Source organism: Rhincodon typus, chromosome 18, assembly GCF_021869965.1.
Source record: "Rhincodon typus isolate 14 chromosome 18, sRhiTyp1.1, whole genome shotgun sequence".
Taxonomy (NCBI): domain Eukaryota; kingdom Metazoa; phylum Chordata; class Chondrichthyes; order Orectolobiformes; family Rhincodontidae; genus Rhincodon; species Rhincodon typus.
The window spans coordinates 23300183-23316159 of NC_063349.1; the positions used below are offsets into that span (position 1 = coordinate 23300183).

The window sequence follows — 15977 nt, forward strand, 5'->3', positions numbered from 1 at the left end:
GCTGTTTGGAGGATTGGTGTAGACTTGATGGGCCGAATAGTCTGCTTCTACACTGTAGGGATGCTAGGAATCTAGAAGTACAGGCCGATGACTCTAACATTCCGTGGTAAGGAAACTATTGGAAAAAACATCTGAGGGACAGAATTAATCTCCATTTAGAGTGGTAAGGATTGATTAAGGATCATCAGCGTGGCTTTATATGGAGGAGATCATGTCTAACAAATTTGATTGAATTTTTTGAGGAGCTAACTAGGTGTGTAGATGAGGGTCGTGCAGCTGATGTAGTCTATATGCACTTCAGTATGGTCTTTCAGTATGGCCTTCTCACATGGCAGACTGGTTAAGACGTTAAGGGCTCATAGGATTCAGGGCATTTTGGATCCAAAATTGACTTAGTGACAGGAAGCAAAGGGGGATGGTTGAAAGAAGTCTGTATCCAGTGATGTACCACAGGGTTTGGTGCTGAGCCCCTCGCTGTTTGTAGTGTACATTTAATGATCTGGACATGAGTGTGGGAGATATTTTCATGTCATTTGCAGAATAATTGGCGATGTAATAAATACTGAGGAGTAAAGCCTTAGACTACAGGATGATGCTGACAGGCTTGTCAGATAACAGTGGCAAGTGGAATTTAACCCTGAAAAGCATGAGATGATTCATTTTGGGAGGATTATCAAGGCAGGAGAGTACATGTTCAATGATAGGACTCCAGGAACTAAAGAACATCGTAGGGACTTTGGTGTGCTTGTCTATAGATCCTTAAGCCAGCAGGACAAGTAGATAAGGTGGTTAAGACAGCAAGTGGGAAACTTATCTTTGTTAGTAAATACACTGAATACAAGAGCAAGGATGTTATGATGGAGCTGTATCTAGTGTTATTTCAGTCACAGCTGCAGTAATATATACAGTTCTGGTGGAAGACATTTACCAGGATGTTATCTGGGCTGGAGAGAAACAGCTGTGAAGAGAAACCAGACAGGCTGGGTTAATTTCCTAAGGGCAGTGAAGGCTGGGTGTGGACTTGATTGAAGTGAACCAAATAATGAGGGGCATAGACAGGGAGAAGCTTTTCCCATTAATAGAGGGGTCAGTAACCTGGCGGCACAGTTTTAAGGTAAGGAGCAGGAGGTTTAGAGAGGCGTTGAAGAAAAACATTTTCACTGACAGGATTGTGGATATCTGAAACTCTCTGCCTAAAATGTTGAATAGATTGATTGAGGCAGGAACCCTCAAGATATTGAAGAACTACTTAGACAAATACTTGAAATGCCATAATATATATGGCTGTAGGCCAAATGTTTGAAAATAAGATTAGAAAAGATTGATATTTGATGTTCTGCGTGGAAGCAATGGGCGGAGGAGTCTCTTTTCGTGCTGTAAAAACACGATGACTGTATGGCCGTGAATTAATAAATAATAATGGATAACCACCACTTCTGTCTTCTCCCTGCAACCCTACACATTTCCTTTTATGACTGTTTTAATTGCTTTAACTGAATTTGTTTTCACTACATTGCCTGACAGTGCTTTCTAGACCCTAACTGCTCATTGCAGGAGAATTATTTTTTCTAGTCGGTTTTGCTTCTTTTCCCATTAAATCTGTTCAGAAAATGCTGGAGAAACTCAGCAGGTTTAGCAACATCTGTTTTGAGTTCAATATAATTCTTTGGTCCTGAAGTTTCTGTTTTTAATGTTGGATCTCCAGCATCTGCAATACTTTGCTTTTATTTGATCCTTTTCCAAACTGGAACAATATCTCCCTTTCTGTTCTGTCCAGACCCCTCATGATTTTGAATAATTACATTAAACGTCCTCCAAGGAAAATAGTCCCGACTTCTAAAATCTATCAACATAACTGAAGTTCCTCGTTTCCTGTGAATCTTTTCTATACTGTCTCCAATGTTTTCACATCCTTCCTAAAATGCACCTCCCAGAACTGGACGCAATACTGCAGCTGAGGCTGAGCTAGTGACTTATATAGATTCAAACATAACTTCATTTATACTGTTTGCCCCTATTAACAAAGCCAAGGATGCCCTATGTTATTTTTTATTCACTCAGGACCTGTCCTGCCTCCTCTAATTGAGTATAGGAGTTGGGACATTATGTTACAGTTGTATAAATTGTTGGTGAGGCTGCACTTGGAGTGCTGTTAAAATCGAATCAGAGATAGTAGGAACTGCAGATGCTGGAGAATCCGAGACAATAAGGTGCAGGGCTGGATGAACGCAGCAGGCCAAGCAGCATCATAGGAGCAGAGAGGCTGACGTTTCGGGCCTGTATATAGTTTTGGTCACCCTGTCATAGGAAAGACATAATTAAACTGGAAAGTGTGCAAAGAAGATTTACAAGGATGTTGCCAGGACTAATAGCCTGAGTTATAGGGAGCGGTTGCTCAGGTTAGGACTTTATTCCTTGTAATGTAAGACAATGAGGGGTGACCTTATTGAGGTGTGTAAAATCATGAGGGGCATAGAAAGGATGAATGCATATAGTCTTTTTCCTAGGGATGGGGAATTGAAAACTAGAGGTTATAGGTTTAAGGTGAGAGGGGAAAGATTTAGGAAGGACCTGAGGGGCAACTTCTTCACGCAGAGAGTGATATGTACATGGAATGGGCTGCCAGAGAAAGTGGTTGAGGCAGGTACAATTGCAACATTTTTTAAAAAAAAAAAATTGGATAGGTACATGGGTGGGAAGGGTTTTGAGGATTAGGGAACAAATGCAGGCAATTGGAACGAGTTGAGTGGGCACATGGTCAGCACGGACCAGTTTGGGCCGAAGGGCCTGTTTCCATGCTGTATTACTCTATGACTTTATAATGTTTTATGTACATATGCACCCAGATCCCCTCTGCTTCTGCACCCCATAGATATTTGTATTCTTTATATTTTCTTTCCATATTCTTCCTACCAAAATGAATCACTTCTCACTTCTCCACATTAAACTTCATCTCCACCTATCCATCCATTTCAACGAACTGTCTATGTTCTGTTTGAAATTCTACACTATCCTCCTTACATTTCACAGTGCTTCCAAGTTTTACATCAATTGCAAAGTTTGAAGTAATGCCTTTTACAACAAACTTTAGGTCATTAATATATTATTAAGAAAAGTAAGGGTCTCAACACTGACTCTGGGAACTCCATACAGGTGTTCCTCCAGCCTGAAAAATACCCACTAACTGTTACTGTTTGTTTCCTGTCACTCAACAATTTTCTTTTGTATCCTTGTTGTTAGTAACCCTTTTATTTCATGAGCAATAACTTTCCTCACAAATTTGTGTGGCACTGTATCAAACACCTTTTGGAAATCTAAGTACACCCCATTTCTTTCTAAAAGCTCCCAAGTAGTTAATTAAAAATGATGTTGCTTAAGAAATCCATGCTGGCTTTCCTTAATTAACTGATTACACAAGTATAATTTTGTCCCGAATTATTCTTTCTACAAGTTTCCCCACACCAAAGTTGAACTGACTGGCCTGTAGGTCTGGTCTTTTCTTTGCAGCATTTTTGAACAAGGGTGTAACGTTTGCAATTCCCTTATCTAAAACTGAAAACAATAGCCAGTACCTTCACAAAAAAAATAGATTGTTTGGAACTTTGGCAATTTTCTACTTGTCTCTGTGCCAAACATTTGATCCCATTACTGCTTAAACACCAAGGCTCCCAATTTCAACCTCTCTAACAGTGCCTGTCTTGATGCTATCTACTATCGCAATCCTTATTGATATCTTTGTTACCTTCCAGACCGAACTCTTCCATTGCTGGACTCCCATCATGCACTGTCTGTAAACTTGAGTTTATCCAAATCTGTGTGGCTCATATCTTAACTCTCACTAATCTACATTCTCACCTTGCACCTTGCATACTGCCCTGCATTATCCTCCAGAGCAACAAAGCCTCCACTGTTTTCAGCCCTCTCCTGCTTTTGTCCCTCCATATCTGTATAAACGCCACACTTTCAGCACTGTTGTACTCCACTTCTGACCTTTTACCCACCAAGACCTTAAACTCTGAATTGCCTCCTAAAACCAATCCACCACTTTGTGCTTTCTTCTGTTTTAAAATGTTCTTTAACCTTCTTCTTTGACCTACCCTAATATATCCTAACATGGGTGTTTTTGTCAAATCTTATTTGATAATGCTGAATGAAACATCTTGGTATCAATGGTCTCTCTGACTTCTCTGTGTACTAAGCTGGCTCAAATCCTTCCAATCATTGCTACCTTGTCCACGGGTGAACTTTAACAACGTGGAGGCTGACCTGTTTTCTTACAATGAACAATAAATTCCAAGCTGTACTGTGTTTGCACACTCCATCTAAAAGAAAACATTGCAGGTAGTTGCATAATGTCCCAACTCTAATACTCAATTAGAGGAGGCAGGACGGGTCCTGAGCGATAGTTGCATTGTTGTGGTTGGTTGGCTCGCCGAACTGGTTTGCTGTTCCGCAGACGTTTCATTACCCTGCTGGGTAACATCATCAGTGCAGCCTCCGATGAAGCATCGGTGTGTTTTCTCGCCTGGTTTTTAAACTCTGGAGTCCGTTGAGGTGGATTGCCTCACTTCTGGTTTTCCTGTGTAGTGGAGTGTATATGGGGTTGAGTTCTATGTGTTTATTGATGGCTTTCTTCGTGGAATACCAGGCTTCTAGGAATTCCCGTGCCTGTCTCTGCTTAGCTTGTCCCAGGAGCCTAGAAGCCTGGTATTCCACGAAGAAAGCCATCAATAAACACATAGAACTCGACCCCATATACGCTCCACTACGAAGGAAAACCGGAAGTGAGGCAATCCAGCTCAAGGGGCTCCAGAGTTTAAAAACCAGGTGGGAAAACACACTGACGCTTCATCAGAGGCTGCACTGATGATGTTACCCAGCACAGTAATGAAACGTCTGCGGAACAACAAACCAGCTCGGCGAGCCAACCAACCACAACACCCACAACCCGAGCTACAAATCTACTCCAAAACCTTAGATAGTTGCATTCTCGTGTGCCTCGTGCTATAGAAAATTGCACCATTAAAAAATCGCATTATAGAGAAATCGCTATACCCGTACTGCAGAAAGCTTGCATTATCCAGACGGCGTCCATTACTCATCAATCACGTTACAGCCAATTTGCTTCATTGAAACATGTGTTATAACAGGACTACCTGTGCTTTTGTGTTAGTGACTGCCACAGTTGTTCTTCTCAAAAGCTGTCTATTTCATCTCCACCTTTCATTGGTACATATCCATCTCTTTTCGAACAGGTCCCATACTATTTCTACTCTGACACACCCAACTAACCTTTCTCTACTTGCATGTCCCATTCTCTTTCTCCTCACATTCCAACACACCTCTTCTGTTCTCACTCAGCTTTCAGTAGTCTGATTGTACCTGTCCTCTAGTTCCATGTTCTCTATGCACATGTCCCATTTGAATTCTACTTTCACATGGGCTCATTATAACTTCTTTTTCACTGGTTGCACTCTCTCTCTACTCACAAGACCCACACTTGGACTGTTAGTTTCTCTTTCCTGACATAAATGTACAACCTTTCAACGAAATGTGAAAGGAGATTGAGAAACATGTCCACAGTTAAAAATCTAGAGTCGGATCATAAACAGCATTTCATCTCACCAAATTGTGAAATTATGCTCTCAGAATCTGGTCTCTCATCCTTTACTACTGACTAGGTTAGAAATAGTTTGCAGGCAGGTATATGTGGTTCATTCAATGCTAAAGGTAGTTTTCAGTAACCTTGCTACATATATGCAATGACCAACCCAATCTGCGCCCTAAACCCAACAGAAAGTATTAGTTGCTCATTGAGAGTAAACCCCTTGATCATCTTCCTCATAGGTTGTGTGTCTATTTGGACTTGACAGGTTGAGCTCATTGGGTGATGACTTTTAATTGCTGTTGACTTTTTTCCTGTCTCCTATGCTCTCTGCTCCACCAGTCAGATTCCCTCTGTCCTGCACTTGCTTCTACATTCATAGCTGCACTTTTTCTCAAGCTCTCTCCAATTTCTCATACTGTTCTGTTTTGGATCTAATACTCAGACCTGCTGTTCAGTGGAGTTTGCTTTTGTTTGTGGCATCTTGGACAAAGCATTGTAAAAGATGTTCTACAACATTAAGTGTGCTATATAAATGGAAGATGTTGTAGTTGTACAGTGATTCAGTCAGAAGCAGACATATGACATGCAGAAAGTGCAATATTGGGTGGTTTTCCATCCTCCACCATTTGGCAATTCTGTGTTTTTGCATTTGGTGTTAGTGCATGCTCAGGTGGCTGTAGGATTTTTAAAAATGCTGCTTGATAATTCATCCATCTTGTGGCTTTTCCTCCTCCTCTTACTGTGCAGTATGTTAATATGACTGTGATCAACAACTCAGTGCTATCTATGGAAATGGACATTCTTACTGCAGCTCTTTGCAACATTGAACAGACAACTGGCCGTGTATGTAGCTGGGCATACTCTCACGTGTTTTGTGAAGTACTTTACTTTGTACATTGTTTATGAGCCCAGATTATGAATACCAGCAGCAGGGCTAAACTAAACCAGACGCACTCAATGCCCATATAGTTCTCAGTACAAACTCCAGCCCATTCTTTCTTTTTTTTAAAGTCAGTGAAGTCAGTAAAAGTAGTTCTATTACTATCTTTTATGAGTTTTAGAAGTGAACACAAAACTGGAGATTTATCCAGGGTCATTGCTGGTTTGTGGGCTCCGTGTTATTTAAGCAAGTGAGAATAAATTGGTGTTGATTTATGACCATGGAGGTGTGGGTGATGGTGGTAGGAAGAGGTATTCATTTTCTTTGCTTTGTCAGGGAGCTAATAGTTAATTTTGGTGTTGGTACACTTGAGGCTTTCCATCTCTGACGGGCACTGGAGGGACTGGAATTAAAATTAATTTAATTTTCCTTTTACTTCGCTTTGAAACACTTGTGAGCTCTAATAAAATGATTGCCATTCTAATCAGAGTTAACAGTTAATTTTGGGCTTGGAACTGTGTAGATATCTAGTTCACTGTACACTATCTATTTTGGATTTTCATTTTTCATGTTGCTAAGTTCTGACTGTCTTTTTATGTCTCTAGGCTGTTGAGAAATGTGTTGGAGCAGCAGGATTCAGTGTGGGAGAGTTTGCTGCCTTGGTCTTTGCAGGAGCAATAGACTTTGCTGAAGGTGAGACTATGAAAGATAAAATCAAAACTCTAGAGTAGTGCATAAATGAGATTCCCATTTACAACATTCAGGATGAGTGAACATAGAACATAGAACATAGAACAGTACAGCACAGTACAGGCCCTTCGGCCCACGATGTTGTGTTGACCTATTACTCTACTAAGATCAAACTACCCTGTGTACCCTACATTTTACTATCCTCCATGTGCCTATCCAAAAGTCACTTAAAAGTCTCTAATATCTGAATCCACTACCACTGCTGACAGTGCATTCCACACGCCCACCACTCTCTCTGTAAAGAACCTACCTCTGACATCTCCCCTATATCTTCCTCCGATCACCTTAAAATTATGCCCCCTCGTAATAGTCATTTCCGCCCTGGGAAAAATTCTCTGACTATCCACTCTATCTATGCTTCTCATCATCTTGTACACCTCTATCAAGTCACCTCTCATCCTTCTTCACTCCAATGAAAAAAGACCCAGCTCCCTCAAGCTTTCCACATAAGACCTGCCCTCCAGTCCAGGCAGCATCCTGGTAAATCTCCTCTGCACCCTCTCTAAAGCTTCCACATCCTTCCTACAATAAGGTGACCAGAACTGAACACAATATTCCAAGTGTGGTCTAACCAGAGTTTTATAGAACTGCAGCATAACCTCGCGGCTCTTAAATTCAATTCCCCTGCCAATGAAAGCCGACACACCATACGCCTTCTTTACAACCCTATCAACTTGGGTAGAACTTTGAGGGACCTATGGACGTGGACCCCAAGATCCCTCAGCTCCTCCACACTGCCAAGAATCCTGCCATTAACCCTGTATTCTGCATTCAAAATGAATCACTTCACACTTTTCTGGGTTGAATTCCATCTGCCACTTCTTTTCCCAGCTCTGCATCCTGTCAATGTCCCGTTGCAACTTACAACAGCCCTCCACGCTGTCCACAACTCCACCAACCTTAATGTCATCGGCAAACTTACTAACCCACCCTTCCACTTCCTCATCCAAGTCATTCATAAAGATCACAGAGCAGAGGTCCCAGAACAGATCCCTGCGGAACACCACTGGTCACCGAATTCAAGGCTGAATACTTTCCATCTACTACCACCATCTGTCTTCTATTGGACGGCCAGTTTAGTATCCGGACGGCCAGTTTAATATCCAGACAGCCAAATTTCCCTGAATCCCATGCCTCGTTACTTTCTGAATGAGCCTACCGTGTGGAACCTTATGAAATGCCTTGCTAAAATCCATATACACCACATTCACTGTTCTGCCTTCATCAATGCGTTTTGTCACATCCTCAAAGAATTCAATAAGGCTTGTGAGGCATGATCCGCCCCTCACAAAGCCATGCTATTTCTAATCAAACTGTGCTTTTCCAAATAATCATAAATACTATCTCTCAGAATCCTCTCCAATAACTTGCCTACCACAGAAGTAAGACTGACCGGCCTGTAATTCCCAGGATTATCGCTATTCCCTTTCTTGAACAAAGGAATGACATTTGCCACCCTCCAATCATCTGGTACTACTCCAGTGGACAGTGAGGATGCAAAGATCATCGCCAAAGGGGCAGCAATCTCTTCTGTTGCTTCCCGTAGTAACGTTGGGTATATCTGGGCTGGCCCATGGGACTCATGTTTTTCAAAATTTCTAGAACATCCTCCTTCTTAAATCAACCTGTTTGAGCATATCTGCCTGTTTCATGCTGTCCTCACAAGCATCGAGGTCCCTCTCACTGGTGAATACTGAAGCAAAGTATTCATTAAGGACCTCCCCTACCTCTTCTGACTCCGCACACAAGTTCCCCCCACTATCCCTGATTGGCCCTACCCTCACTCTGGCCATCCTCTTGTTCCTCACATAAGCATAGAACGCCTTGGGGTTTTTCTTGATCCTAGCCAAGGTTTTCTCATACCCCCTTCTAGCTCTCCTAAGTCCATTCTTCAGTTCCTTCCTGGCTACCTTGTAGACCTCTAGAGCCCTGTCCAATCCTTGCTTCCTCAACCTTAAGTAAGCTTCCTTCTTCCTCTTGACTAGATGTTCCACACGTCTTGTCATCCAAGGTTCCTTCACTATCATCCCTTCTTTGCCTCAGTGGGACAAATCTATCCAGTATTTGTAGCAACTGCTCCCTAAGCAACCTCCACATTTCTGTCATGCGTTTCCCTGAGAATATCTGATCCCAATTTATGCTCCGCAGTTCTTGCCTAATAGCATTGTAATTCCCCCTCTCCCAATTAAATACTTTCCCATACCGTCTGCTCCTATCCCTCTCCATGACTATAGAAAAGATCAGGGAGTTGTGATCACTATCACCAAAATGCTGTCCCACTGAGAGGGCTGACACCTGGCCTGGTTCGTTGCCAAGCACCAAATCCAATATGGCCTCCCCTCTAGTCGGCCTATCTACGTATTGAGTCAGAAATCCTTCCTGGACACACCTGACAAAATCTGCTCCATCCAAACAGTTTGCACTTAGGAGGTTCCAGTCTATATTAGGGAAGTTGACTGTCACCCATGACAACAACCCTATTACTTCTGAAGATGAGTAAGTTGATCTTTCTAGTGTTTTAGCCAATATCTGTCCCTCCAACAACATTTTAATTCATCATTTATCTCATTGCTGTATGGGGGACCTTTTCTTGTGTGGAAATTGGCTGGTGCATTTTCCAACATTGCAACAAATAAGTACAGCTCACCAGCCCGTTGTAGCTCTGTCCTCATGAGTAGTACTGTGTAAAAGCAAGCTTAGAATTTTGGAACATTGTTGTCGAATTTTACACCATTTCCTGACTTACTACACCATGATCTTTGGATATAATCTATCTCCATGTGATTTATCTAATATGTAGTTTAAGTAACTTAATTGAGACTACTTCTCTCTTAATAGCACCTTGCTCTACTTTTACACTACTTGCACTTGTTGTACACGCACTTCTTTTGGTTTAACAATCTCAATACCCAACTCCTTTAAAACTGAGGCAATAATGTGTTTAACCTCTATGATGGCCTCACTTGGATTTAATCAATGCATTTATTGAAAATAAATTTATTACCATTCATGCTTTTTTCTTAACTTTGTTTGAAATTCCCTGTCAAACTTTCTAAACTTTATTTTTGTAGCTTTGCTATATTTGGGGTCCTCATTTTCTTTTTAATATTCGCCCTGTAAATGCCAGTTCTCTTCTATGAACCTTAATGCATCATCAACCACCCAACTTAGATTTTTCTCTGTTCCCATTCCTCTATTTGTGAAATCTGGCAGGCGATGAACATGAAATGAAAGTGAATAATTTGAAATCGAAGCTGTGTTTACCAGTGTTGTTCTCTATGACAGCTCTCCATGCAGTGAAAGTGCGGGCAGAGGCTATGCAGGAGGCATCAGAATCCATTCCCAGTGGCATGTTATCTGTTATGGGGCAGGCGGAATCCAAATTCAAGTATGCCTGCCTGGAGGCTCAAGAACATTGCAAGACATTGGGAATCGAGGATCCTGTGTGTGAAGTGGCTAACTACCTCTTTCCCAATGGACGCGTGATTGCTGGAAATTTACAGGTAAGCAGTGGAAATGTGAAATTCTTTTCTTCTAGATGAATCACACATACATTAAACTGATTCAGTGTTGAGTCAGAGACATAAATTATACTTTCTTCTCAAATATCAGTGTATTTAAGGTCAATTAAAGGTATGACCAAATAATATTGTTTGGGCCAAAAAAGCAAATGGCAATGCAATTTTATCATTATATCAACACATTCAATGACAAGCATAAGAAAAATGTGTTGGACCTTTTAAGTCTTTAATTCACAGTGAACAACTGTATTTAAGCACAGTGTAGAGTCAAATTTCAGAGAGATATATGTATGGCCACATGTAATTTTCAAAGAATTATAATGGTTCGCAGCTACTTTGGTCACAGCTGACAATTATGGCTTTTGAAAGTAACTTTTGCAATGTTCTCATCACTTTCAATTCCCAGTTCAAACATTTTGCCTTTCTTGATTACAATAGCCCAGTCTTTTGCTGTCAGTAACATTTATCAGTTCCTTTACCTGAATGGTGCAGGATCACCTTCCTCCTTGCTGAAATGAACTCTGTTACTAATCTGGCCATTGGCAAAGGGACAATGAGAGAAATTTGCTGTCCCAATAAGGAGGACTGCAACATAATGGCAATGTTAATAGTAATCTAGCTATCTTGACTTGGGGGAATTTAAAATTCAGATTATTTAACAATGCTGAAATTGTCATAAATACACCTAATTTCCTTCAGGGAAGGAATTCTGTTATTCTCACCTGGTTTGGCCTACATGTGACTCCAAAGCTACAGCCAGGCATTCGATTCTTAACTGCCCTTTGAAACAATCGAGCAAGGCACTCAGCTGTATCAACCAGTGACAGAGAAAAGTGCTGGTACCTACACTACATGGGTGTCCACCACATGGATTGAAGTGGTTCAGGAAGATAGCTCATCACTTTCTCGTTGGCAATAGGGCACATCCCAAAAATTTCTTTTAAAAGAAAGTGCAACCTATATGTGGATGTGGAGCAAAGTAATTTCAGACCCTTAAAAAAAAATTAGTAAATTCTACAAGGGATTATTCTTTGCAAAGAAATGTTATCTAAATCTCCATTTGATGCAGTGTTGCCATCTGATGACCACAAAGTGATATTACATCAGAAAACACTTGGCAAAATCTAAAGTGATTAAGAAGTATTTTGGTTTGTTCGGTGCACTTATTTTATTCAAAGGTGAGAAGAGGGTCTGAATTTTCAAAGAGTTTGACTGATTTTGGAGCTCTTTTAAAAATGATGGGCAGGACCCTGTTTGTGGGAATCTCGTTTCTATTCCCATTCCTGTTTCCAGGAATGTTTGTCGAGCAGGATAAGGATGAGACAGCAAGCCTGCGTGCAGCACTCCTGTTCTTTCTGGTTGCATTGCAAGGGTGGGTGGGTTAAACCTTGTACTTCCGTAAGAACACTTATGTCAGGGCCTCTCAAAGGAGTCGTGAACCATGGAGGAACTCCAGTCCCAAGGAGGATACCAAAAACAGTAACCTGCAATTCTTTCCTTGACAGGCTTCGAAGTACAAAAAGACTGATTTTTCCATTTTGGTAGTTGGATTCTCTATCACAGGTTAGATGTGTTTTTGTAGCTAAGGTTCATTATTGGACTTTGTCCCCCAAAAGTAACTTGATCATTAAATTCATATCATAGAATTCCTGTGGTGTGGAAGCAGGCCATTTAGCCCATCGAGTCTGCACCAATCCTCTGAAGAGCATCCCACCCAAACCCCCCTCTCTACCCTATCCCCATAACACTACATTTTCCACAACTAACCCACCTAACCCCACATCCCCGGACACTATGGGCAATTTAGCATCCACCTAACCTGCACATCTTTGGACTGTGGGAGGAAATCGGAGCACCCAGAGGAAACCCACGTAGACATGGGGAGAATGTGCAAACTCCAAACAGACAGCTGCCCGAGAGTGGAATCAAACTTGGGTCTCTGGCACTGTGAGACAGCAGTGTGAGCCACTGAGCCAGCATTGATCAGTGTTGGGCAAATGTTGAAAGATATTAGGATATTTTCCAAATGAGATGGGTGCTGTAATGCATTAATGTTGACGGAAACATTGCTTGGGTACTCTGGTCTCATGATTTGAAAATATTTAAAAATCCAAAAGTCCTTTAAATTTTTGAAGACAAAAAATATTTTGCAACTTTCAATTAGAAAAAGCAGACACCTGTTTCTGGTCTGCAATACATGACAGGCCATCTGGTAAAATGTAAAGGAAACAAAAAACATGGGCATCGGTTTTTCCTGTTACAGTAAACTGAATTGTTTTATTTGGAAGGGTCTGGTTTCACAGTTGAGGTTATTATGAATGCTTGACTGAGTTTCAAATGTTTAAACAGTGTTGCCTAGCCTTTTTGCATGGAGAGCACGTTACAGTTTTTCTCTCACTCCCAGGCAATTGAGAAAACTTAGGAAATATAAAGTTTATTATAACATTAAATGTGGTTTTGAAAAAATACAAAATTTACATAAATTGCTAACTTAAATATGTGTAATTAATGAAAATGATCATCATGTGCCAAGAAACAGACAACTGATAGAACCTTTCTTTACCACCTCATTTGAGCAGCAAAGTAAGAGCGTGATGAAGGTGATACTCCAGGTCCTGGTCCCAGGAAAGTGGGGGCATCAGGGCTGATGAATTTGACTAACATTGACTATGTGTCCTCCTCTGGTGATGGCCACTCTGAGCTGGCATTAGTGGAATTCACACGAAAGTGAGGCTCGGAAGCAGATTGCCATTCAGTCTTAGTTTTCTTCATCTTCCATTCTGCTTATGGATAGACTTTTGGGCTGGAGGTTTTTGGCTGGTTGACTGATGCCATTTACCCCTTTAAAACTTTAGATAGGTTGAGGTGGGTAGGAAAGCAACAGCAAGGACACCCCCTGAATTTTCCCTCTACCTTCAAACCCAGCAGAGCGAGTACATAAAATCCGGCCCATCGGTGACCTCACTAGCATGGTATTTCAGATCTCTCCTTCAAAATGTAAAATGATCTGCCTCACATTTTACCTGGATGACTAGATTGCTTCAGAATCAACATCAGCATTTGGTTTTCTGATATTACTACACTTCACCTGTACTGCAGGGTTTCAAAGTTCACTCACTACACTCAATATTTTAATTGCATGTTTAATGTGACCTTTTATTAAGCAGTACAAACAGGCAAGTCAGTGAGAGCTGAAAACTCCCATATTCAGCCTGCAACCAGTGCTGAGTTAGTTTAGCTTGACCATGATGAATGGAAGAGGAAAACTACTCTCAGCTCCTGTGTCTAATAGCTATCCAATGGCTGCCAATGGAAAGTTTACTTATAAGCATTAGATTGACTGAGGATAATGCTCAGCTGCAATTCCCATTCCTCTTCCATAGACAAGTTTTTCCTTGTCTAATCCTGCTTCCTTTGCTTTAATAGTGATTTAAAACAATCCTTCCCGCCTTGTGCTCAATGCCTTTTCCCAAAGAGGAGTGAAAGGTTGTGACTTTTACTTATGTTATATTCATCTTTGCTACTTTTTAACAACCTGGGATTCGTTCACAAATGACAAAACATTTTTCAGTAATATTGATCTTCATTACCACTTTGGTTAATAAAAAAATACATTCTGAGTGAAGTAACTGCAATGATGAGATTCAAAAAGTACTTTTCTTTTGACACAGGCTCTTAAATATTTGCAGCAGAATTGCCAAAAGTTCCACTTTCTGCGAACTAAACTTCTGCCAGTCAGCGGTGCCTTCCACACCCGCCTCATGGCATCAGCAACTGAGCCACTCCGTAATATCTTGAAGGAAATCAGCATTGAGAAACCTCTGATATCGGTCTACTCCAACGTGGATGCCAAAAAATACATGAACAGTAAACACATTCGGCAACTTTTGGTGAAACAGCTGGTGATGCCTGTAAAATGGGAACAAACTATGCATGCTATGTATGAACGAGAACAGGGGATTGATTTTCCAGATACATATGAGGTAGGTCCAGGGACCCAGCTTGGGACCATGTTGAAAAACTGCAACCTGAAGGCTTGGAGATTCTATCAACATATAGATGTGAAATTAAAGGATGAGACTGAGGAAGAATGAAGTATTTTTTGTGCAGAAAAACTGATAAAAGATGAATTTTTCTTGCTGTTAATTATCGAACATTTCACTTTTGCCTGATGTGTTCCATCAGGCTGAAAGCAATTTGTACAACTTGAACTGGTAGAAATTGCTTTTTGCAATTAAGTGGTGGTTTAATGACTTTACAGAGACAAAAGATACAGAAAGTGAACTGTTGAGTTGTAACTGTGCTGAAGGTGATGTGTAGAATTTGAATCTACAAGGAGTTATATTGTCTGTCAGAAATTGAGAAGGATTGTTAGGACATAAGATCTCTCAGATGGCCCAAATAAAATAAACACAAGAAAATGTCTGGCTGAAAACCTAATCAGAGGAATTCTGCTTTTAATGTGCACACTTATGTTTCTTTAACTATGTATTGCACATCATGTTATATGTTTCAACCAGGCACAAGTTCTTTTCCATGTCAAGAGAATAGTTAATTTTTGTCCCATCTAAAAAAAATCGGCTGTGATGAGAAATCTACTTGGATTCCTACGAAGAGAATTAACTTTGATTTCTGAACTTCTGTTTTGTCTTCCACTATTTCTGTCCAATGGCAACTGGGTGGTTTCTACAAACAAAGTAACATATTTCCTGTCATCCAAAACCTGAGCTATTGTTACAGATACATCTGAGATTGTGTGCTCAAACGTAGTAGCTACTCCCTCATTGCAGTACTGGTCACTGAATCTCATGTGGAATGTCAATCATGTTCCTTTCCACGCTGACTGTATGCAACCTAAAATTAATACATTAAATAATATGTCGAAGTGATAAGATATTGAGGCTACATATTACATTGTGTTACATAGAATTGTTTAGTTTAAAACAGAGAAACAGGCGTTACAGCCCTCGTATTCTATGCTGTTCTACCCTCCTACCCTACATCATCTCACTCTAGCAGCATATCCTTTGTTCTTTCTTGCCCATGTGCTTATTTAGATTTTTCTTCCATTTATTTGCCTCGAGTACCTGCTGTAGAAGCAAATTTAACACTCCTACCACTTGTCAAAACAAGTTATAATATTTAATACTAATGAGGAACAGCAGCTTCTGACGAGGCAAAAAGATCATCTCAGTGAACCGTGTAGTCAAGGACAGTT

At 40.8% G+C, this 15977-nt stretch overlaps 1 protein-coding gene across 3 annotated transcripts in view; it reads left to right on the forward strand.

Moving 5' to 3' along the window:
- Nucleotides 1-15977, forward strand: part of mcat (malonyl CoA:ACP acyltransferase (mitochondrial)) — a 91562-nt gene that overhangs the window by 2032 nt on the left and 73553 nt on the right. For 2 of the 3 annotated variants that reach the window (XM_048607624.1, XM_048607625.1), the window contains exons 2-4: nucleotides 7094-7181; nucleotides 10524-10741; nucleotides 14431-14742. In XM_048607624.1, the coding sequence (XP_048463581.1) occupies nucleotides 7094-7181; nucleotides 10524-10741; nucleotides 14431-14742 (618 nt within the window). Of the gene's footprint in view, nucleotides 1-7093; nucleotides 7182-10523; nucleotides 10742-14430; nucleotides 15200-15977 lie in introns of those variants that run through there. The other variant, XM_020530225.2, reaches the window with a different exon arrangement.